Source organism: Cibotium barometz, chromosome 59 (genome assembly GCF_041138505.1).
Source record: "Cibotium barometz isolate CiBa-2024 chromosome 59, ASM4113850v1, whole genome shotgun sequence".
In the NCBI taxonomy this organism is placed as follows: Eukaryota; Viridiplantae; Streptophyta; class Polypodiopsida; order Cyatheales; family Cibotiaceae; genus Cibotium; species Cibotium barometz.
The window spans coordinates 6,873,374-6,897,730 of NC_141104.1; the positions used below are offsets into that span (position 1 = coordinate 6,873,374).

General features: G+C 46.8%; 2 protein-coding genes across 7 annotated transcripts in view; one reads left to right on the plus strand and one right to left on the minus strand.

Moving 5' to 3' along the window:
- The window catches only part of LOC147605431 (RING/U-box superfamily protein), a 47,741-nt gene extending 23,747 nt beyond the window's left edge, over nt 1–23,994 (plus strand). For 3 of the 6 annotated variants that reach the window (XM_086793266.1, XM_086793264.1, XM_086793265.1), the window contains 6 exons: nt 21,399–22,002; nt 22,112–22,246; nt 22,381–22,423; nt 22,530–22,601; nt 22,690–22,804; nt 23,523–23,994. In XM_086793266.1, the coding sequence (XP_086649392.1) occupies nt 21,404–22,002; nt 22,112–22,246; nt 22,381–22,423; nt 22,530–22,601; nt 22,690–22,804; nt 23,523–23,662 (1,104 nt within the window). In that variant the 5' untranslated portion in view covers nt 21,399–21,403 and the 3' untranslated portion in view covers nt 23,663–23,994. Of the gene's footprint in view, nt 1–21,398; nt 22,003–22,111; nt 22,247–22,380; nt 22,424–22,529; nt 22,648–22,689; nt 22,805–23,522 lie in introns of all 6 variants that reach the window. The other 3 variants (XM_086793267.1, XM_086793269.1, XM_086793268.1) reach the window with 3 other exon arrangements.
- LOC147605432 (uncharacterized) lies at nt 13,461–16,791 on the minus strand. Its single transcript, XM_086793557.1, has 4 exons — nt 15,244–16,791; nt 14,761–15,106; nt 14,451–14,612; nt 13,461–14,326 (listed from the first exon to the last, which is right to left on the minus strand). The coding sequence occupies exons 1-4, from the start codon at nt 16,716–16,718 to the stop codon at nt 13,895–13,897; spliced, it is 2,415 nt and encodes an 804-aa protein (XP_086649683.1). The 5' UTR covers nt 16,719–16,791; the 3' UTR covers nt 13,461–13,894.
- Nucleotides 23,995–24,357: the final 363 nt, after the last annotated feature.

Below are 24,357 nucleotides of genomic sequence, written 5' to 3' on the forward strand. Positions count from 1 at the left end.
CCTCCGAAAGGCTTTTGTTGTCCAGTGTGATGCATGTGGAAGTAGCATTGGGGCAGTTCTCATGCAGGACGGACATGTGATAGCCTATGAGAGTAGAATATTGCAAGATGCCGAGAAGCATTTACAGGTAGCACAGAGTGTTGCTTTGAGACACAGATCTGTGTGTGTGAATCCTCTGTGCTAAGAGGTATTGTGGGCTGCCAGATTGGCCATACAGGTGTATTCTCTTGGCTGGTTTTGTTGTACTCAGCCTTACATATTTTTGAAATTGAATAAAGAAATACCGCAAGGGGCGCCAAGCTTTGGGGCCAATAGGTGTCATTCTATTTTCAGATTTAGGGCAGTCTAGCTCCAATCCAATTTGTTTTCATATCTAGACTACAAGTGGAAGGGTGACTGCTAGTCTACCGCACTTTGGTTTCTACCAGAGGCCGGTTTCACCAGTGCTAAGGTGCCGAGCGCCAAGTAGTCACGAACCATATGATAATGAAGAGCAATGTGCTTGGACTTCGAATGGAAGGCCGGGTTCCGTGTAAGCCATGGCACTTTGACTATCGAAGTAGACAACGGTAGTCATCGGAGGAGGGATATGAAGATGATCAAGCAGCTAATGAAGCGACATAAGCTCTTTGACTGTTTCAAAGTAAGTACGATACTCTCCTTATATTGAAGAACCAGCAAGGAGGAGGGACATGAAGATGATTAAGCAGCTGATGAAGCCACAAAAGTTCTTTGACTGTTTCAAAGTAAGTACGATACTCTGCTTCTGTTGAAGAACCGGCAACTGTAGGCTGCTTCTTCGTTTGCCAAGAAATAAGTCCGGTACCAAGTAAGTAACAATAGCCCATGGTGGACCATCGGGTATCTAGATCACCTGCCGAGTCGAAATCTGAATATCCAACCAAATCAAGACTAGAGCCATATGAAATCCCATGTGTCAAGGTTCCTCTATGTATCTGAGAACACGAACAACAGCTTGCCAATGAGAAGTATGTGGGGTTGAAAGAAACCGACTTAGCATAATACCAACACTGTAAGCAAGATCAAGCCTAGTAATGATGAGATGAATAAGTGAGCCGACAAGCTCTCTATACCGAGTAGGATCATGATAGGGTGGAGAGTCATTGTTTTTACTCAACTTTTGATTTGGGTCCATAGGGCAAGATAGTGAGCGATAGTCCATACCAAACCTCTCCAAAATTTGAGAAGCGTACTTTTGTTGAGAGAGAAATATCCCATGTGGGCACTACCAGACCTCCATGCCAAGAAAGTAGTGAAGTAGACCAAGATTGGTCATCTCAAAGGTATGACTGAGAAGATCCATAATCATAGCAGTGCGGTCGGGGTCGGGGGATCCAGTGAGAATAAGATCATCGACATACAGAATGATAATCATAATGTGATTTTCCTCTATCAAAACGCAAAGGTTACTATCCGCAGGAGTTCTCTCAAAGGAATGAGAGAGAAAGAAGGCATCAATCTTTTGGTACCACGCCCTAGGACCCTGTTTAAGGCCATAAATAGCTTTTCGTAGAAGATAAACACGGTCCTTGAAGCCATCGTGGATGAAGCCAGGGGGTTGTTCAACATATATTTCCTCCTAAAGGTCCCCGTTGAGAAAGGCGGATTTGACATCCATCTGAAAGATGGGCCAAGAGAAGTGAGCGGCAATGGCAAGAACAATGTGAATAGTGGTATACTTGGCAGTTGGAGCAAAAGTCTCCAAGAAGTCCTCGCCTTCCTTTTGGGCATAGCCCTTAGCCACCAAGCAGGCTTTATATTTGTCGAGTAAACCATCGGCAAGAAACTTCACTTTATAAGTCCATTTGACACCAATAACCTTCCTATGAGAAGGGCGGGGAACAAGTTTCCATGTGTGATTTCTGTTAATGGCATCCATTTCCGTCTCCATCGCAAACCGCCACCCTTGAATTTTGAAGGCCTCCTCTGGTGTAGAAGGCTCTACATGATGCATCAAGAAAGTCATCAATGCAAAATTAACTATAAGCATGCCAGTACTCTGAGGTTGTAATCTGGCGGAGATCTCCTCAATCTGGATGGAGCAATCCTAGATTGATAAATGGTCGAAGAAGGGACTTGAGAATCTTGCAATGTAGAGTGAAGCCACCGTGGAGAGAGAGGAACTCGGCGGAGGTGGAGGAGAGGTAAGAATCCAATGGTGAGGGTGGAACCAAAGGAAGGAGTTGATGAAGTTACTGGTGATTCCGGGGATCTGAAAGTCTCCGGGGTTTCATCAAAGCGCATGTCATGAGATAATATAACTTTCTCTTTGTTGGGATCCTGCCTGACAGCTTTGGAGTGTTCGTTGTAGCCGACAAAGATCATTTGGGTGGATTTGGGGTCAAACTTCGTCTAAAGAGAATCGGGAACATGAACATGAGCATCACATCCAAAGACATGGAAATGAGAAACTGATGGCTTTCTCCCATAATATGCCTCCTTTGGAGTCTTCCCATCAACCGCCTTTGTGGGGGAACGGTTGATGATGTACACAACAATGTTAATTGCTTCAGCCCAAAACTTTTGAGGAAGCTGAGAATGAGAAAGAAGAGATTGAGCAATCTCAACCACGGTCATGTTCTTCCGTTCTACTATCCTATTTTGCTGAGGAGTGTGGGGAGTAGAATACTGTCTCTGTATGCCGTGGGAAGTACAAAAGTCATTGAATTCTCGAGAAGTAAACTCACCACCATTGTCGGAGCGCACTTTGACGACTTTGGGGCTAGTGTCAGCCTCCACCATAACAACCCATTCTGTGAACTTTGTAATGTTGGGTAGGAGGAACACACACACACACACACACACACACACACAAGCTCAAGCACAGAGAAACGTGAGTGCTCGAAAAGATGTACTTGATAATGATAAAATGAAAGTGCAATGAGAGTACTAAGCCTAGGGCTAAGTGCCCAACACACAAGTGTGTGTTCACACGGGAAAAAAACCTGTGTCCAGCCATAGGGAAAAAGTGCTCGTGAGTAAGCTAAGTTCACACCTGAACTAGCCAGGAGTGGTCGGGTGGACATGACCAACGAACCCCCCTCAAGTGAACGATATGAACGGGTAGCACGGTGATAAAGCTGTGAATGCTGCCCTGCACTATGCTCCACAGTAAGAGTGATCAAGAGAGATCACGATGGCAAAGATGAACTGCAGTGCCAATGGGAAAAGCAAGCACTATATGACGGGGAAGATGAGAAACCCCTATGTCATAGTGCTAAAACTAGAGCACAGTAGTACATAAATGCATCACCTGAAATGCATGTCAAAGATCATGTGTACATCAACTGCATCAAATCAAGAGGCATCGCATAAGTTGCATTAGGAGAAGGTGTGTTATAATATCCTCTAGTAAGGAAAGTAAATATAATACCCCCCTCAAGGTAAGCAATATAATGCCAAACTGAACTGCATGTAATCCACATCAATGACAACAAGAGAGCAAAGCATAGCTCTGTAACGGCACCAGTGATAAGCATACGAAGATGGAGCACGCATGTGTAAAGGCAACAGGATCCAGAAGTCATGCCTGTGAGACATGCAACGTAAGCTGCAAGAGGTAAACTCATCAATGGAGGGTCCGATGAGGAAAAAATCAGCAATGGTAGGGGTGATAAAAATAAAATTCAGCAATGGGGGAACGTTGAAAATCGGGAGAAAAAGTGGGGGCTCGGGGCGGGCATCAGCCAATGCTATGAGAGGGTGGGTAAACTCTCAGCAATGCCATGATCAGTGGCATGTATGGCAAGTGTAAAGATGCATAATTCCACAATGAATAATATACATGTGACATGTCAAAACCATGAGGGCAAGCCAACACTGGCCAAGTGTGTAGAAGGCACTCCCAATAAACATCACATGTGAGAAAGTGACAATGTCAACATTGTAGAAACAATCTTGCTGCAAGGGAAAGTAGCATAAAAGGCATCTCCAGTAGACATCACATAAGAGAAAGCGTCTAGCATAGACAAGCATAAGGGTCAACAAGCATAAGTGACCATGAGGCATCACCAACTGCATGTGGGCAAGTAAAATCCCCCCTTGAAATGCATTTGCCAGACAATGCAGACCAAGAAGTACTGACTATAGAGCATAGTCATCAAAAGCAATGGCATCAGAAGACATCTCTATAGGTGATGAAGATGTAATGGCCAAGGCTGATACATGTGCAGCCAAATTGGCCAAATCTGCACCTGTTGAAGAAGATGCCAGCTGCTTCTTTTTTTCACTCTCAATATGCTTTTTGCATTTCTCTATGGTGTGCCCTGTTTTCATGCAATAATTACAATGCCTTTTCTTTTCAGGCTTGTCCTTTGTCTTGGGAGGATCCAATGGGCTAGGTTTAGGCTCAGATCGATTCCCATGAAAGGGAGTAGTCATTGTTGACTCAACAGACATCATGTTGTTCCTGTTGGAATAGGATTGCTCTTCACTGAGCAAGAGAGTCACAAGGTTGTCAAAAGTGATGGCATTAGGTGCATTGCCTACCAACAACCGCAAAGTGGTGCCAAATGTCTGATAAGAGTCGGGCAAATTACGCAAGACTGTCTGAACAAGATAGCCGTCTGTCAAGACCTCTGCTCTCGAAGGTCTTTCACATGCGTAAGGTACTAATCGATAGAGTCACCTTCAAGCATGCGGTCAGTCTCAAGCATGCGCCCAAGATAAGCTACACGAGTCTTATTGTGACATGAATACAACTCCGCCAAGGTATCCCCAGCACACTTAGCGGTGGTGCAAGAACGAATATGCGGAATGATGTGCCTGCGGCACAAGAGAGCAATCAACGCATGGGCTTGAGCATCCCTAGCATGCCAAGTACGCTGCTGCTGGGAAGGAGGAGGATGAGAAGGTTGACCTGCAGGAGGGTAAGCGGGAATCACTTCACCTTCCACTGGAGCAGGTGAGTGCGAGAGGACACTCCTCAGTGCCATCCACATATAGCCATACATTCTTGGCAACCAATACATGACGCATCATATAAGCCCACATAGGGTAGTTATCCCCATTGAGCTTGTCCTCTTGAGACAGCATGCCAAAGAGGTCATTGTTACTGTTGGCCATGACAACACAACAAATCTGTCATAGGTCACCACAAGAGTAGGCAATGCCCAGCAAAACTATAAGAATGCAAAGATAAATAGCAGGATAATTAATGGACTAAAAGGGAACTCCACCACAAGAAATACATGTGCATGTTCCAAATCTACAAGTGTACTGCACGATAATGCAAATCTATCAAAGTGTCCACAGTGGCATACATATACTGCTGCAAACCACAAATGTATACATGTGCCGTTAAAAAAACGATCAGCTGACACCTGTAAGAGCTTCAAGTGTTCAAATCCCGGCAAAATCAAAGGTAAATGGGTCGAATGCTGCAAAAATGGGCTTAATGTAGAAAAGCCCCAATTTTTAGGCAGCCAATTAGACCAAATCTGAACTGGCACTTGTAAATCTACTAAAGTGTCCAAATGTGCAATTGTCACCTGTACCAATCCTGTAATGCCCCAATGCCAAGTGAATGTGCATGTAACACCCAAAATGCCTGCAAATGTCTATAATAGACCTGCAAATAGTGTCAATTTTTGCAAAATCCAAGCCTCAAGGCTCAAGGGCCAAGGCCAAGCCATAAACAGCCAAGCCAACAGCCATAAACGGCTAGAAACGGCGAACGCAATGGCTAGAAACGGCGAACGCAATGGCTAGAAACGGTGAACGCAATGGCAGAAAATCGCGCAACGGCTCCTTGCCGTCCCCCCACAGGGTTGTCCCCCACCCCCACCCCCGTCCCCGTCCCCTTCCCCTGTGAGTGACGCTTCCTAGGGGACGTCCGTCCGTCCCCTGCCGTCCCCGTCGCCGGTCCGTCCCATTTCGGCGTCCCTCCGTTCCAAGCACTCGTCCCTTCCGTCCCCTGTGACTATGGTTGCTTGCCTTGAAGACAAGCTGAGAAAATGCCACACATCTGAGGTAGTTGAGGCAATCTACCATTTGGTAGGAGACTAGAAGCTCTAGTGAAGAGAAGGGAAGATGCTCATAACGGGCATGCCAAAGAGTAGTATCCTCCTATGTGAGAAGAGCCTGATGAGAGGCTAGAAGTTGGAACAGATGAGAGTGATCAAGATTGGGTTCCTCCTGAAAACTGGTGATCTTGTAAAGACCACCCTCTTGTATGCCCTGAGTGATAATCCTGTGAGAATCTCTGTGAATGATCTCCAAAATCTGATCATTGAAGTACATCCCTGGGCGATAATCATGTGAGAATCTCTGTGAATGATCTCCAAAACCTGATCATCGAAGTACAAGCCATAGCCTTTCTTGGCTATCTTAGAGACGGAGAGTAAGTTTTTGGATAACTTTGGAACATAAAGAACATTCTCGAGGTATTGGGGCCTCCCTGAGGGAGTAACTAGAGGAATATTACCCATAATCTGTGTATCAGCAGGTTGATTGTTCGCAAGTTGGACCTGCATAGAGACAGAGTGAGAGTCCTCCAAGATATCCTTGTTGTGAGTCATATGAGAAGTAGCCCCGGAATCCACAATCCAATCCTCAAGAGAGGTAGTAGTCCACGCCTCTGTGGATGAGGTGCACTCTTCGACTAGAACTAAGGCCACATCTTTGTCTTTGGGTTTGGATTCTTTGTTGTTGGAGTCCTTCTGTTTTGACTTTTTCTCCTCATCTCTCTTCTTCTTAAAGCAATCGGGCCGAAGATGACCAGCCTTGCCATAGTAGTGGCATTTCCTCTCCGTAGATTTTCCCTTATCTTTATTCTTGGAGCTTGAAGGAGATTCCTCCTTGGATTTGCCGCCTTGGGTATTACCTCCTTTGGGTTGCCACTTGGGCTTCCCTTTGGCTGAAAAAAGCTGACTCAATAGGAGAAGAGTCAGAGATCTTCATGAGATCAAGCCTATCTTGAAGCATGCCAATCACCGCATCCACCGGGGGAAGAACAAGGTGAAAGGCAATGGTATCCTTAAAGGATTGATAAGATGGAGGAAGTTTGCCCAGTAACTCAATGACAAAGTCATCATCGGGGATTTGGGCTCCCAAGGTGGCTTGTTGTTGACGGATCTTCTTGAGTTCTTGCACTTTGGCCATGACATCATCCGCCTCGATAATCTTTAGCTCATTGAGTTGGGCTTTTAAATGAAGCTTGCGGCTGCAAGCGTTCCTTTGAAAACGGGTTGCAAGTGCATCCCATAATTCCTTAGAGGTTTGGTCAGCTTTATGCATACCGGATGGCTGGTTCAAGTTGTAGGAGATGATTGTGTGTGCTCGAAGATCCATGCTGGTCCAGGGATTCATGGTTTGTGGTGAGTTAATTGTGGGGTCGGGCTTTGGAGTGGAGGCATCGACGAACCGCCAAAGATCAAGACCCACCAAAAGATTAAAGATTGCATCCTTCCACTGGGGATAATTGGAGCCATTAAATTTGGAGTCCTCCTCCAACTGGGGAATGGTGAAAGTATTTGCAGCCATCCTGTAGAAAACTCCTCTGAAACGTAAAAAAACGCAGCCTGCAAGGTTGAAGAAGCAGGAAAGAGAGAGAGGATGCTAGGGTTGGAGAGAAAGAAAGAAAGAAAGAAAGATTTTATTAACGTCTTCCAAAAGACCGAACTCGGCCTATGAGACAAATCGGAGTACCTGTATGGGGTATCCTCTGTCATCCCAACAAAATGAAAAAGTACTGAACAAAAAAAAGCTGAATCTGGGTGTGCAGGGGATGGAGCTCTACTACTAGGAGAATGCAAAGCTATATGCATGGAGTATACAATCATGATATGCAACCTAGCTAGCTCCATCCTGTACCATACTGGGGGTATAAAATGGTATACATCAGTGAAGGGGGTGTCCACAGCTCCCTGAAGAACATGCCTGGGTGTGCTCTGAAGCGAGCCAGTCGCTCCGCACCCTCTCTGTGAAACTGAGCTCTGATCTCTGTCATCTCTCTCTGGTATAGGCGTGGTGTCCGAAAGCCAGGTGTCCTCTGTCTCCTGCGGGCTCTAAGTGTCTCTGCTCTCTGGAGAGTAATTCCCCGCCGTGTAGGGGCTGGGAGGGGGATGGATCTCTGAAAAAATGTAGTAATCTGTGTTTGTCACCCCCCCTCTGGAGCTATCTGAGCCTGTAATAATGTCTCTCTGTGGCGCTGTATGTCTAGAATGTATCTCCCCAGTATGCGCTGGTCTGTTGCCTCAAAGATCTAGCGTAGGGAATGTGGCTCTCTGAATAAAATGGGATATCTCTCTCTGATGGCTGTATATGCTCTGCATCTGCATACATAATGCTCCTCACTCTCCACCTCCTCTCTGCACAATCTGCATACCCTCTCCTCTCGGGGGATCCGTGCTGCTCTGCCAGTCTCAATCTCCAATCGGTGTGATGAAACTCTGAGCTGACCAATAGCCACTCGGGAGCCGTGTGGTAAAAAGCCCTCCATGTATCTAGGCCTCTCTATAAATCCATCATCAGTGATACTCATGAAGTGATCTCTGTAGTATAGCATCTTCGGTGGAAGAGGCTGTGTAGGCGATATTCATGTCTCTCGTGTATAGAGCTGCCATAGATCCTATCTCAATACTCTGTTCCTCTCACTATGAGAGAGACGGATATGTGGTGCATTCCTGTCATACTGGAATGGTGGTAGATGATCCATGTCTAGGCCATGCTGTGAGAACCAATGTGTGACCTGTGCATACCATGATCCTCTGTCTCCTGCCTCAGCCAGCTGTCTAGATGCCTCAAAAGCTCTGTATGACAATCTGTCCTGTGGCATCTTTCTGAATCTGTCTAGCAGGCATATAGCCTGAAATATGGCCTCTACCATCATAGGAGGCACAACAAACTGTGCTCGGATAATGTCATGAGGTACTGACGGTTTGCTGCGTATCATGCGTGCCATCATGAGGGCCTGTGGTCTCTCTATCTGTGTCCACCAATGGGTAGCAAGGCCTGGCGCCCATACCGTTGCTCCATACATCAATGCCGGTGTGACTAATGTGTCAAATAGCCACCCCTTCGTCCGGGGCTCCTGAAAATGCGCCTGGTGGCACTGTCTCTCTAGCATAGCCAATGCTGCATATCCCCGTGTCAATCTAGCTCTGGCTGCTGAACCCATGGTGAAGCATGTGACTGCTGCAGAGAAGGTAACCCCTAGGTACACGTATGATGTCACCACCTCCACCTGGCATCCTGCGAGAGTGAATGTCAGCTGACTCCTGCCCTGTCTCGATGTATGAAAGACCATAACCTTGGTTTTCCCAAGGTTCACAGTAAGACCTCTCTGTGTGCAGAAATCATCGAGTGCATGTAGATGCTGCTGTAGACCACCTGGAGACTCAGACACTAATACAATATCATCAGCATAGAGCATAATATGTACTGAGGTACCTGCTAAATCAACTCCATCTCCGCCTCCCCGTGTAATGAAGTCAGCCACCTCATCAATGTATAACCCAAATAGCGTGGGGGAAAGTGGGCATCCTTGCTTCACACCAATGGTGCTAGCAATAGTCTCGGACATACCTCTTGGACATCTGACTCGCCCAAAAACCTACTCATATAATGCATAGATGCCCCATGTCATTTCTGCTGGTATGCCAAGAGACTGCAGGCGTTGAAAGAGCCTCTCTCGTGGTATTGTGTCAAATGCCTTGCGGAAATCCACAAAGCAGCAATAGAGCTTTCTCTTCCTCACTCTGGCCTGATCAATCATACATCTCAAAGTGAATACATGGTCAGTGGTAGAGAAAGCTCTCCTGAAGACTGCCTGCCCTGATGAGCATAAACCTGCTCTCTCAGCATATAAGCTAAGCTCTTGCTCCAGCACTGCACCATAGAGTTTGGCCAACACGTGGCCAACCATAACCGTCCTGTAGTTGCTCGGATCGAGCATATCCCCTGTTTTGTGAATCGGCACAATGGTGTGCATCGTCCACTCCGCAGGCAAACCCTCTGCTAGTGCCCTGTTAAACAGGTGTGCAAGAAAAGGAGCTAAAGAATCTACTGCATATATGAGATGCTCACCCTGCAAGCCCATATGGTCGGCGGCCCGTCCATGCTGTAGGCGGCGGATAGCTTCCTGTACCATCGAGTGGGTAAAGAAGCTAGCTGTGGTAGGTCGAGGCTCCTGTGGCTGAGGTATAGGTGGTTGCTGTGGGGCATGGTATAGACCCTCTGCATATGTGTGCCATGTCTGTGGGTCTGCAATAGGTGTCGGGGTCCGGGGCTCTCTGAAGTGCCGCCATGAGACAGGGCTATCTCTACTCATGAAGAAATGAAAGATCTCTAGCTCCTGTATCTCTGCGAAGGCCCGCCTTTTGCGGCGAGTAAGTCTCCTCATCTCTCTCCTCGACTCCTGCTCTGTGATGGCTCCCAAGGCTCTCTGTATGCGGAGCCGTGAGTATAGGGCTCTGCACTCGTCATCATACCATCTGTTCTGGGGCATAGTCCCAGGTCTCGCAGGCTCTCCTGAGTGTACACGATGTGGGAAGTTCTGTAATGCAGTCGTGTGTAGGAGTGATGCCAGCTGGGCTGTAATGGTATCCATAGGTGCCAGGGGATCCATGAGTAGGAGTCCATCCTCTACTCTGCCAGTGTATATGTCTGCCATGTCATGTGTGAAGTAGATGGTAGTGTGTGGCGTCGGTATGTTGGGGACTGGTGATACTGGTGATCCGGCTAGTGAAAATGCCAAGTATGTATGATCTGCCCCAATAGGACGAGGTGGAATGGAGAATGAGGTGACAAGCTGTGATGCCTCCACAGACCCCATAATGTAGTCTACCACCGTGCCTCCGGTCCGTGTATGACCCCCATGTGGGAAGCATGTCAGCCCTCCTGATCCCGGCCACTGTAACATCCCGTTATAAATAACGAGATGATGCCTGGCTCCCAACTCTAGTAAGTAGTCCCCATAATGTCCTCTGATGCCCGACTAGCCCCTATCTCCTCTGGATCCACAGGGTGGAGGATCTCCATGTCATCATAGTCATACACCTCACACTGTCTGCTCTGTGTGTGGGCATTGAAGTCGCCCGTAAGAAATACTTCCCCTAGTGTAGAATAATGCATAATCTCCTCTGACAGACAAGTGTATGGCGAGGCTCCTGTCTCCTCCTCTTGTGGCATGTCCTCTGTAATGACATAGGAGGATCCTGATGGAGAAAAGTAACATAGAGCTATGTATATAACCCTGTCCTGTGAGAGCTATAAGCTGATCCACATGTATCTGGCCTCTGGATCCTGTGCTACCACTCTCAGTCTCCCCTGTAGCTCCCGTTTGAATAGGACTGCTACTCCCCCCGACCCTCTCAAGGTACCTTGGCGTGTGGTCCTCCTGTATGCTGACTCCCACTGGAATCCCTCTACTCGAGGTAGCCCTCTCTCTGGGCTCTGATGTGTCTCTGTCAGAAGTATGATGTCTCTCCCCACCATAACATGCTCCAGTCGTCCAGGCTGCACCCATAGTGAACCATTACAGTTCCATACTGCCATGTGTATCTCTGTTAGTTGCCTGGTCTGTGTCCCATAGGCCCCAAACCGCTAATCCATGGGCCGGCCATCAATGATGACCCGACCATCTCGATAGAAGGCCTTCTTGCCTTCTCTCCTCGCGGGTAAGACTCGTGGCATGCAAGTTCTCCTATGCTCAAGCTGCATCCTCGTGAGATCATCATCCCAGAAAATAGGAGCTCCCTCTAAACCTCGTAGTATGACCCTCTTCCTCATGAAGGTGACCCTCTCCGTCTCTCCTGCAAACTGTAGGATGAGGGCTCGCTTGCGTGTTGAGTCTTTCCCGGCTCTCCATGCTTTGGTGAAGGGGAGAGGGTGCTCTTCCTTGTAGCCGAGCTTCATGCATAGAAGCTGTCCATCTTTCTCGGGAGTGGAGTCGGGTGTCTCGGCTATACCTGTGACTCGAATGTTGAGGCGGCAGGCATGCCTCATCTTCTCCTCCTCAATGGTGGTGTGAATGATTTGGTGTTCTTCCCTTTGAGTCTCCTCCCTCACTTCTTTACGGATGTTCTTCTTCACCACCTCGACCCATCCTGACTGCTTGGCTTCGAGCTTTCCCTCCATGTCCTTTGTGATCTCCTTGGAGATCTCTTCTTTGATGGCCGTGAGAGTGTTGTCATTGATCTCCCCTTCTTCCTTCTCAGCATTCTTGATGGCTACCATTTCCACTTTCAATGCACTCACCTCCTCCTTGAGTGCCGTGTTCTCTTGTTCGAGGTTCGTGACCCGTGCTTCGAGAGCTATGATGTGCCGATGTAGTTTGTTTTCCACCTCATTGAGGTTGGAATCGGATGTCTTCTTGTTCTCCTTGATTAGTGCCTTCATTGCCATCTCGAGGGCCTCGAGTTTCTCTTGGAGACTCGGGGCCATCCCTCCAGGTCACTCTGCAGTCCTTCCCACAAGCAGGGAGGAGAGAGAGAGAGAGAGAGAGAGAGAGAGTTATGTTGCTGCCTTGGGGGCCTGAGCAAGGGTGGGTGGCGAAATGGCGGGCAGAGGCAAAATGGCGAGTGGCACAGGCAAAATGGTGAAATCGCGGGCAGAGGCAAAATGGCGAACTGGGCGAACTGGCAGAAAGGGGGGCAGAGGCAAAATGGCGGGCAGAGGCGAACTGGGGGGCACAGGCGAACTGGCGGAAAGGGGTATAGAGAAAGGGGGGCAGAGGCGAAATGGCGGGCAGAGGCAAAATGGCGTACTGGCGGAAAGGGGGGCACAGGCGAACTGGCGGAAAGGGGTACAGAGAAAGGGGGGCAGAGGCGAAATGGCGGGCAGAGGCAAAATGGCGAACTGGCGGAAAGGGGGGCAGAGGCGAATTGGGGGAAAGGGGTACAGAGGCGAAATGGCGGAAAGGGGTACAGAGGCGAAATGGCGAGCAGAGGCAAAATGGCGAACTGGGGCGAAATGGCGGAAAGGGGGGCAGAGGCGAAATGGCAGGCACAAGCGAACTGGGGGGCACAGGCGAACTGGCGGAAAGGGGTACAGAGAAAGGGGGGCAGAGGCGAAATGGCGGGCAGAGGCAAAATGGCGAACTGGCGGAAAGGGGGGCAGAGGCGAACTGGTGGAAAGGGGTACAGAGGCAAAATGGCGGGCAGAGGCAAAATGGCGGAAAGGGGGGCAGAGGCGAAATGGTGGGCACAGGCGAACTGGGGGGCACAGGCGAACTGGCGGAAAGGGGTACAGAGAAAGGGGGGCAGAGGCGAAATGGCGGGCAGAGAGAGAGAGAGAGCCAAAAGTGTGGTAGCCACAAAATGCAAGAAAAGGTGAGGGTGCTGTCCAAGCGGAGAGCAAATGCTTTTGAGGAGGAAAACAGCCTATGCAAGCTGTTTGGGCAGCAGTGACGCAGCCTCATGTAGAACAAAACGCAGCCTATGTAGGCTGTCTGGACAGAAACGCAGCCCTTTGAAGCTGAAGACGCAGCCTGGGCCAAGGTTGATGTGTACGTACTGTACGTTGTGTATATGTACGTACTGTACGGTGTTCCGTACAGTAAAATTTTTTATGTACGTAAAAATACGTACCATTGGCAAACAATAGGACATTCAACACCTTTCTACATTTAAGGTACATAAAAGTTTGAAACATTCAAGAATCAAAATAAACCAATTTGCATGTAGTATGTACTAATTTCAAAACACACATCATATACTTGACACAATGGCTGTCAAGACAAAATAGACGTAGAAAGGCTCATACTAGAGCATACAAATAACAAATGTCTGATGTCAACCTAAAAGGCTCATACTAGAGCATACAAATAACAAATCATAAATGTCTGATGTCAAGAGTCAAGACTCAAAAGTAAAAAACACTAAGCAATAACAAAGAGTCTCGACTCGACTCTCGAGACTCTACTATCTGAATCTCAAAACTCCTCATCGGATGAGGATGATGACACTCCTGAAGAGAGCAAGTCCCCATCTGTCAGGACGTTGCCCTCTTCATCATACTCTGGCTCTGCCATCATACTCTGCTGTCCTGGATCATCATCCTCCATAGGCTGAATGAGAGGAACAGCCTCATTTGCCCGTCTCCGAGGAGTACGGACAGGAAGTTTTCCTCGCCGAATGGTCTCTCGTCGAGAAACTTCTGGACCTGCATCTCGCCCGACTAACGGGAGACTGAAAACTCGCGCACGTGACCTCGTCACACGTCGATCCACACTCTCTAGCTCTCTGTGCAGCATGCGAATAATCTCCTCCTGATCGTTTCTCACAAGCTGCTGCTGCTGCTGCTGCTGCTGCTCAGTCTCCTCTGCACTCCCCTCCGAGACCAACTTCAATTTTGATGGATCTGTCTGTTAAAAAACAAAATGCAATTCAGTGTTCACATTATTAACAGCGTAGAAAGTAGTAATTAGTAATTACAAATATTCGCTTGTAATATGTATAAACGCTAGCCCAAAGTTTCAACTTTCTAACCTGCTTGGGTGTCCCCAAAGCGTGGTAATCTTGCACAAGCTTCATATTTGCTCGGCAGTAGACTAATCTCTCTAGCTGTGCAGTGCTGAGTCGATTACGGATCTTCGTGTGAATTAGCGAATAAGCGCTCCAATTGCGCTCGCATCCACCAGCAGAGCAATCCTGCATGTCACATGTGCATTGTGACGTGTCAATGGTGACAAATTACAATGGACATTGGACATGGTCATAGACAATAGACATTGGACAATGAACCATGGTCCCAGGTCCATAACACATGTATGGAAAATGTAAAGATAGAAAACTTTACCTGTGAGAGGACACGTAAAGCGATACGAGTGAGCTTTGGAAGACCTTGTCTTCCATAACTCTGCCACCATGTAAGAGAGAACTTCGTTGCCTCCGGCCTCAACGCCACAGCTCTAGTAAAGGATGACCCTAAATTATTTTCATAGCTAGCGAGCTCTGCATCAATGTCCAACTGCTCATCCTCCTTGCAAATCAAGCCAATGTACGCATCCTTGCCCTGTAGTAGACTCCTGTCATTAAAAAGAGTTGGCTTCTTGTAGAAAGGATGAAGCAATGCAGCCATCGCATGAATGGGCCGACTCATAAATGTCCATCTCTTGTCTACAATAGCCAAGATCTCTTCCCGACTGTAAAAGCATTGACGCAACATTAGTTAACAGGCTGAATTTTGATTATAGTATTTACTATTATACATTATAGTATTATACTAAATATTTAATAGACTCTAGAGTAATCATGATTCATTGCAGAAGCAAGTGCATACCGATCAAGCGCCAGTGATCTGCAGCCTCTGATGTGTGTCTTCATCTCTGAGAAGAGATGATAGACTAGGCCCATGGTGGAGCCCTCCATGTCTGTGACACGCAGCAACACATAAATTGGCGGCAATGCTACTATCATAGCCTGCACCTCCGACCAAAAGGACTCATCAAGCACCCGCCGCTGTATGTATCTAGTGGACTCCTCCTGTGCGTGATGCATCTCTCTCCACTTCGGGTCCACTACTGTCTGTAGAAGTGGATCCCTCACTGCATAGAGTCGCTGCAACACAAGATACATATATGCAAATCTGGTCTTCAAGGGCCGCACCATGTCAAGTGTACTGTGACTCCTAAAGATAGCCAATGCCTTGTGCTTTTTGCGGAAAAAAGTAGTCATTTTTGTGGCATCGGAAACAATAGGCAACACCCATGTTAACTTCCCAATGTCCTCCATCAACAAGTCAAGACAGTGAGCTGCACATGGAGTCCAAACAATGTTCTTAAACTCTGCCTCAATCATCTCACCCATAGCCTTGCAATTGGAGGCGTTGTCAGTAATAACCTGCACCACATTCTCTGGGCCAACCTCAAGTATAGCCTGCCGGATGTGCTCATAGATAAACTCACCTGTAATCCGCTCTCCAGCCTTTCCTGCATCAACAGCACGCAAGAAGTACGTGCCAAGGCAAGACGACACAAGAATATTAATGATGTGTCGCCTACGAATGTCACTCCAGCCATCTGAAATGATGGTGCACCCAAACTGCCCCCAACCTGCCTTCACTGGTACCAATGCCTTATCTATCAATGCTTTCTGCTCCTCAAGCGTAGTGGTCCGCATCTTATTGTATTCCAACCCCGACCAATCCTCTGTGTGTCCAACCTGGGCTATGGCTCTGACCATCCTCTGCCACTGCTCAGTCCTCAAGACATGAAAGGAGATGTTGCACTCAATGAGAGTGCGAGCAATCTCCATCTCAGCCACTTTCTGGCGCTCCTTCACCCAAGAAAGAGAGGCCACTCGAGAAGGCAAGGTAGTCTGCCTTGGTGCATGCATCTCTCCATCATCCTCCACATAGTCCTGCTGCTCATGCATGGTACGAGCCCTCTTCCTACTGCCAGTGGGCTGCTCCTCCTGAACCTGTGAAGAACCACCCAAGTCTCCCAAGAGTGCATCATGGAGAGCATCCTGTGTCTGTTGACTACCTTTCACCTTTTTCCCTGCACCCATTGCTGGAAAATTCTCAGCAATCAACTTATCCCTAATGTCCTTTGGTACTGCCTTGCACCCTACACAGTTATTGGTTGTGCCAATGCCTGTCAAGTGCATAACGACGCGAGAAATGGTACTGGTGAGCTGAAAGTTGCAATACTTGCATTGCCATCGTCGCGTGCCAGATCCAGCTTGCCCTGGCGTGTTGACAATGCGGATCACATTGGTGTGCTCTTGCCAATACGGGTTAGTTGGCTTAGGCATGATGGCTCTTGAGACTTTTGTCTGCACCTGCCAAGTGCGCAGCACATATGCAAGAAAGAGATAAGACTCAAGACTCAAGAGGGAGAGAAAGAGAGAGAGGAAGATGCTCAGTTTACCTACACGCACGCCTGGCGCCAAAGTTCCAACGCTGTGGTCGCTTGGTCTTTTTCGAAAACTTTCTGCTCTCGCCTCTCTGTAACGCACGCTCTCTGGAGTCCAATAATCAAAGTTGAAAGGCCTAGTATGTACCCAAAGGCCAGCCGCCAGGCGGGCGCCCATTCATACACGCTCGTCGATTTTCAGCCAAAAAAAAACCTCACGTACGGATCGATCCATACGTGTACGGATCCGTACAGTACGGCCGTACGGTACGGATCAGATCCGTACGTACGTATATATCAACCATGGCCTGGGCAGAAGCGCAACTCTCTGGAGCAGAAAACGCAGTCTGTGGGTAAAAAAACGCAGCCTGTAGAGGCTTTTAAAGACCACCTCCTCTGGAGAAAAAAATGCAGGTGCTGTCCGGAAAATCCTCAGTCCTTAACCGCTTTGATACCTCAGAACCACTGAGCAAGTTTTCATATATTGCCTAAGCAAGGCTATGGAATTGGAGTTGGACCGCTAACTCCAAGAATTGTTCACGGAGTTATGTGGATGGGTTGGCTACGAGTCTCGACACCCTTGAGCAGATCTATGAGAGCTACCGAGAGGCTAAAAAACTTGTCGATGTGGGTGGAATATGCTTGACAAATTTCCACATATGACTGTACATTGTATGCTATTTCTGGGATCTCCGAATTGAGAATTTCTACCACTTTGGTGGGATCTAATCGACACTAATAATATATCTAAGGTAATGAACCTGTAACAAATAGAACTCCGATTTTTTTTATTGGCATAAAGCTTGTTGCTGGCATAAAGCTTGTTGCTTTCCAGCAACTTCATCACTTTTCAATGTCAATGTCATGTTGCTCTACTGTTACAAGTATATCATCCAAGAAATGAAGACACTTTCCAATCAAGTCTCTAAAAACACGCATCATCATGCGGTTAAATGTCGTTGGGGTGTTTGTCAATCCAAAGGGCATGAACACAAACTCGTGGTGGGCTTGTTCAGTGCGGAATGCTGTCTTGGGGATGTTCCTATCGACAATTTGTACCTGATGGTATCCACTTTTTAGGTCATGCTTTGAAAACAACTTGGCTCCATTTAGCTTCTCTAAAATATAATCAATGCAAGGCATGGGGAACTTGCTCTTGACTGTCAAAAGAAGAGATGGGAATTTCTCGGAAGGGGATTGGTATATCTTAGGATTATGAAACAAAGGTTGAAACAGGTGGGCAAGTAATGCCCAAAGCTGTCGTATCGGAGTTACAGACCTTTTTCCATTCTAAGAAGATCAACGAGGTGTCCATGAAGTTGAAGCTACCCTCCATTTGGACCATGCATGATGTGTTGCATGTCACTTGGCTGAAGCACTATGCGAGACCTCCTCCCTTAGATGTCCAAGATGAACCAGAACCAAATATTGTCGACGAAGCCGAAGTGATGGTTCTAAAACATATCCTTTTGCACTATTTCAAGCATGGCTCTGGCAGAAGAGAGTGTCAGTTTCTCATGAAGTTTTAGGACTGAGGGATGCATGCAGCGGTTTGTCTTGACAAGAACTTCTTAGAAGACTATCCAACATTATTGACGAACTATTTGGAGACATTGCAACTTCTGTCAAGTTAAGTAGAAGGGGATGTCACGTGCATCCCACACTTGGATGCCACATGAACATATTTGTCCAGCAAATGCAACACTTAGAGTGGTAATTGGCCCTTCGTGAGCCCTTGTCCGGGATGAATCAACCAGGGATCCATTGTAGAGCATCATGGTCAGGCCGTACATGGTCATATGGTCAGGTGTTCATGTCCCGCGCATGAAGTCAGTGCATGTATCGCACGTCTTTGTAACCCCTAGAATGATGTAGAGGTGTGCCAGGCATTTATTGGACTTCCAGCCAGTTGGCCAGCCCTAGGGCAATGCATACAGGCTGACCAGCACTTTATGGGAGCTTTGGCATTTGTTTGTCCAAGGGACCTAGCCGATAGTAGTCTAACTAGCCCACTGGAGCATATGGAGAGTATATACAGCCCTTCAGTCCAGTCCAGAAATCATCTCATATTTCTGAAATTTGCCAAGGGTTCAAGGGCCTAGACAGCCCAATAGGAGCCAAGGGCAAGGTGGGTGGAAGGTGAAGATCAAGGGTCATCTTCAGGCTGAGAGTTACCTCAGCCAAGTGAAGGTCTGTAGGGTCAGTTCAGTCCTGGCTATGTACAGCAGTCATGCAGTCATTCTACTAATTGAATAAAGCAAATACAGTATAGGTGGTGGGGGCCTTTCATAGGGTATTTGGGATCCAACAAGTCTCTCTTCTCTCTCTGCACTCTTATTCTCATTACATTCTGCTATATGTCATCAAGAACAAAGGTGCTGAAAACTGTTTATCAAAGTATAATCCTCTATGTAAGCTTCGGCATGTTACATACCACCCTCTCCAAACCTCTCCTTGGAGGAAGCCGCCTACCATTCAGCTGCTCTCCAATCCTCTCCACTGCTGTACAACCAGATCTGCACCCTGTATGATTGCTGTACGACATGTATGACTGCTGTGCTGCCTGTACAGACTGCCAAGTCGTCTGTACGGACAGTACAGACTGCTTTATGAACACTGTATGGATTGTGTACAGTCACCTGCAGCATTGGCTGAGTTGAAATCTATGCTCTGACAGCTGTTTTCTTCCTTGTATGGCCTGTTTTGGGGCCAATTGAACCTGTTCTGCTGCAGGTACTTCTCTTTCTGTAAAAGGAAACTTGGTTTCCTTCGGTGCATCCTTGCTGCATGTGAGACTGGGCTTGACGCGAAATATCCACGCATGAGTCTATGTGAGACTGAGACTTGCTTGAGAGATCCATATGGTTTGGTGTGAAGCTGGACCCTCCCCTTGTTGAGTGGATTGGGTGATGGATGGTTCTTTTCCTTGCCTTGGGCTAGGGTTTGAAACTTCTTTTTGATGTGTTTTCATGCTATACTTGGAAATCTGGTGCAAGGCACCCTCATACTTGTATCTGTAAAATACTCTTTATGGAATAACAAATTCCTAAGGGGGGGCCTGGCTTGGCTAACCATATCCACATGAACTGGGTCTTCTCATTCCGTCTAACCACTAATTATCTGATGCACGTGAGGCCGAAATAGGCATGCCACTCCTCCTGAACCACAGCCCCCTCCAGTGGTGTGTGTTTGCCCTCGGGCTGATTCTTGTACATAACCCGGCACCTTGGGTAGCCCTCTCTCAGGGCTTTGGTGAGTTTTTGTGTAGAACACAATTTCTTTTTCTGTGTATGTCTTTGCAAAGCCTCCTGGATCTGACCATAGAGTGCCATTGTAATTCCATATGGTGTTTGTCTATGGTCTCACAGACCCCGTGCCATCATGTGGGGCTTTTATTTGTGATGATGACCCTACCATCATGGTAAACTGCCCATTTTCTGGCCTTACGGGCCTCCATCACCTAGGCCATCCCTGTTCTTCTATAATTCACCAATAAGGGTGTGAGGCATAGTCACAGGTTTCGGCAGAAACAGACCCCAGAAACTCGGAAACTCCGTTTTGTGGGGTGCATGTACCGGAAACTTGGAAACTCCATTTCCTAGGGTGCATGTACCGCCCCATCATCCCATCACAAAAAACAGGCCTGAACTAGTTACGAAAACGCGGACTTGAAGTGCATTTTTTAGTTGTTGTTTTAGAGAAAACTACGCGTGAAGCTGAAACGTTACATGAAGTTAAATCAATTGCTTTTTTAAACGTCGACCCATCTTTTCCTTGACCCAACTTCAGAATTCCCAACAAATTTAATAAATGCTCATGCTTTACATTTTGATTAAAACGTTATTTTCTACGTGCATAAGCCAACAAACTAATTTTTTCCCCTTAAAAAACATTTGTACAACGTCATACCTGCACAAGAAGCAAATAATATCACTTAAGCAATCAGTTAGCTCATAACGAAGGCTGATGCACTCTCTCTCTCTCTCATATCAGCGAAGTATACCTAGTCTGCATTATGTGCCTCACATTGAGAGAGAGAGAGAAAGAAAGAAAGAAAGAAAGATTTTATTAACGTCTTCCAAAAGACCGAACTCGGCCTATGAGACAAATCAGTGTACCTGTGTGGGGTATCCTCTGTCATCCCAACAAAATGAAAAAGTACTGAACTAAAAAGCTGAATCTGGGTGTGCAATAAGTACAATGAGTGGGGGAGGGGATGGAGCTCTACTACTAGGAGAATGCAAAGCTATATGCATGGAGTATACAATCATGATATGCAACCTAGCTAGCTCCATCCTGTACCTTACTGGGGGTATAAAATGGTATACATCAATGAAGGGGGTGTCCACAACTCCCTGAGAGAGAGAGAGAGAGAGAGAGAGAGAGGAACTTAAAACTAATGGCATATCGAGCTTTGCCTTGTTTTCACATCTATAGTCCAACTAAATCTTATTCTGACCTCAAAGCAGATGTTGTTGAGGTGCCTAGTAAACGTTGAGTTAAGTCGGGTCTTAAGTTTTAACAAATCTCTTCTTATAAAACTATGATAAAGTTGATCAACAAGTAAAAATCCTGCTAGGAACAATGCTAAGATCGTTCATCCACCTTTTCAAAGATCGAAGGGTCAGATCTGAGGTTGTAGACAATGAGCCACCTGTTTCTACTGTAGGCGTAACAGAGGGTGGTGCTGGCCAGCCACAGACCATGTCAAGCGTTGTCAATGCAGGTGCAATCAATCTCTCTTCTGCCTCAGGACCACTGGGAGAATCTAGGGAAAGATTATTGGAAGGTGGGCGGTGCATTTTTTCTAAGCACGATGCAGAGTGGGTTGAGGTGGATTTGTCAGTGCAGTGTTCAGGAAGCAATGAAGGGGATGCTTGCAAGCTACAGTTAAAAGTTACTGGGGAAGTTGATAGAGCAGACAACAGTAAGCCTGCTGCAAGAACAACAGGGGAACCATCCACATCACATTCACAAGATGCAAGCTTGGCTGGCAGTAAAGGCGCCAGCATGGAGACTTGCACAGGTCAGCAGCAACAGCAACTACAACAACATGATATTACCATTACCGTGCAAGTGCCACCACCTCAGCAGAACAATTCAGATCCTTATAATGGTCAGGAGGCAGTGTTTCCTCGGACAGTTAGTGCAGTCAGTACTGAGAGTCTAGCAGAATATTGCCGGTGAGTCTTATTTACTTATTTTTTTAATATCTTTTTGAATTATGATTTTGCTGCATGCATTGCAGAAATGTATGGCTAACATTTCATTTTGTGTGAGATGATGCTTCAGAATTTGCCAGCAACCGACTGATGAGCCCTTGATCGAATTGGGATGTCGTTGTCGTGGAGAGCTCGCAAAGACCCATCGTAGTTGTATACAGCAATGGTTTAACAACAAGGGTACAAATAAATGTGAAGTCTGCAGGTATTCAAGAATGTTTCCCCTTCTTGTCCTCTATCCTTCCCCCTCCCTCCTGCCCGCAAACTGCCACAACGCTCCCCCCGACCCTAGTTGTGAACATGAGATTGTGTTTAACCTCTCAAATTGTGCACTTGCAGGCATGTGGCTACGAATCTGCCAGCTCCCATTTCGCAGCCCTTGGTAAAGTGTCTTAATATGGAGTCATTGCCAATGTCGGTTTTCTTAGTTATCATTTTGGTATCGGCACTAGAGCACAAGTAATCTAATGTTTGTCTTATGGTTTTAGCAAAATTTTTGGGCTTGGAGAATTAGCCGGTCATATGGGCACCAAACTTTCCGCCGAAGGTGGCACGGGAGGGTATGGCTAACATTTCATCAACTATCCCAGGTGTTGCTATGGTGAAGTGAGGCTCTCATTTACTGATATTGCACTCGATTTTTGATAGGGACATTTCCATCCACTTTTGGCTGCTCTACTGATCCTCGTGGCGGGGCTCATGTTTGATGTTTTGATATCTTATTATCTCGGGGCCTCCCCTCTTCCTGTAAATATCATTATTGGTATGTTATTACCTCAGCATATATGCACTTTCCATTAAACCCTATGTTATGACTGAAAGCTTTAACAGTATTGGTGCACATGTATGCATGCGCACGGAGACACCCTCTCTCTCTCTCTCTCTCTCTCTCTCTCTCTCTCTCTCTCCCCACACTACATGTCTCGTGCACTGGAAAGCTACTTTGCAACTTTGTATCAATAATCATGGTCTCTCATAGATGGTTTTATCAGGTAGTTTCTCTTTTTTTTCCATGATACAGTTACTTCATGGATTCATTGTAACACTTTTTGGTCTTATAGACCCTTGTAGATGGTAATACAATTCTTTCTTTCATGTATCCATTCATTCACTCACATGCATCAGTCCCCACAGCCACTGAGATGCATGTGTCATACGGAGAATGTAGCTAGGGTTAGGGTTTAGCAGAGAGTCCAGCCCATGTTGTGAACCCTTATCTATGAACGGACAAAAGAGTCTCTGAGAGAGTGGGAATGCACATGGTAGATGATGGTTGTGTTGGCCTATGAGAGTTTGTTGCTACCAACAGAGCAAAGAGGTAGTCAAAGGCAAGTTTGATAATGTTACTATGCTATGCACGATAAAGTTACCATATGCTAATACACTATGTTATGCATGATAAAGTTATTGGTCTGAACCTTTTTTCATGAAAAGAGTGCACTCTCCTTTCCATTAATGTATTGTTGTCTTGAATTTTGTAGGTGTATTAGTTGTTCTCGGCTTGGGTACAGCTGCACGTCTCATTGTGGAATGTTGCCGTGAACGGAGTATGAGGAGAAGCATAAGAAGAATGGAGATGGCTGCTGATATGGAACACTTGCAATTAAGCAGCAGGCTATAAAACATTTATCTTAAGCCATAGCATATGCTGTGGTATTCCATGGTCCTCTCTATTTATTTCCGGGTATTCAATTGTCTTGCCTCCTGAGTGGTGTGTACATATGGTAAAGATCATGAGTATGATATATAGATGCTGTGTACAAACACACTGTGAGAAGATTGACTGTCTAATGTCCTGATAGACATTCACAGTTCCCAATAATTGTTTGACTTGTAGTACGAAAGGCGCACCTTGGTTCTGCAAAGTAGCACTTACAGCGTGCTGGGAAACCGTTAGTCCTTTTTGTATTGTTGGTTGTTTCTTAAGGGAATTACTTTTTTTTTCCAAGAAAAGATCCTTCATTAGTCATAAAAGAAAGTATGTCTGCAAAGGAGCTTGATATGTACATCCCTCAAAAGAGGTATAAACTGGAAAAAAGAGGGAGCACTTCCTCTCTGGCTGGCTTCTCTTAGAGGGAGGCTACAGTGGGGGAGGGCGAGGAAAAAAGGCACACTTAAGGGACCTTTAGTTCCAAATGGGGTCCATCACCCCCTTGAGTGAGGATGGGGGTTGGACTTCGTGTGCGTAGGAAGGCGGCACGGTGAGGTTGCATCTGCTCCGAATTGCCTGTAAGGCACACCCAACGTCCCCACAAGGTGTGGATCATGTCTAACCAAATGGAGCAGATCGTCTCTGTGGGGAGGGTGGAGGATCCA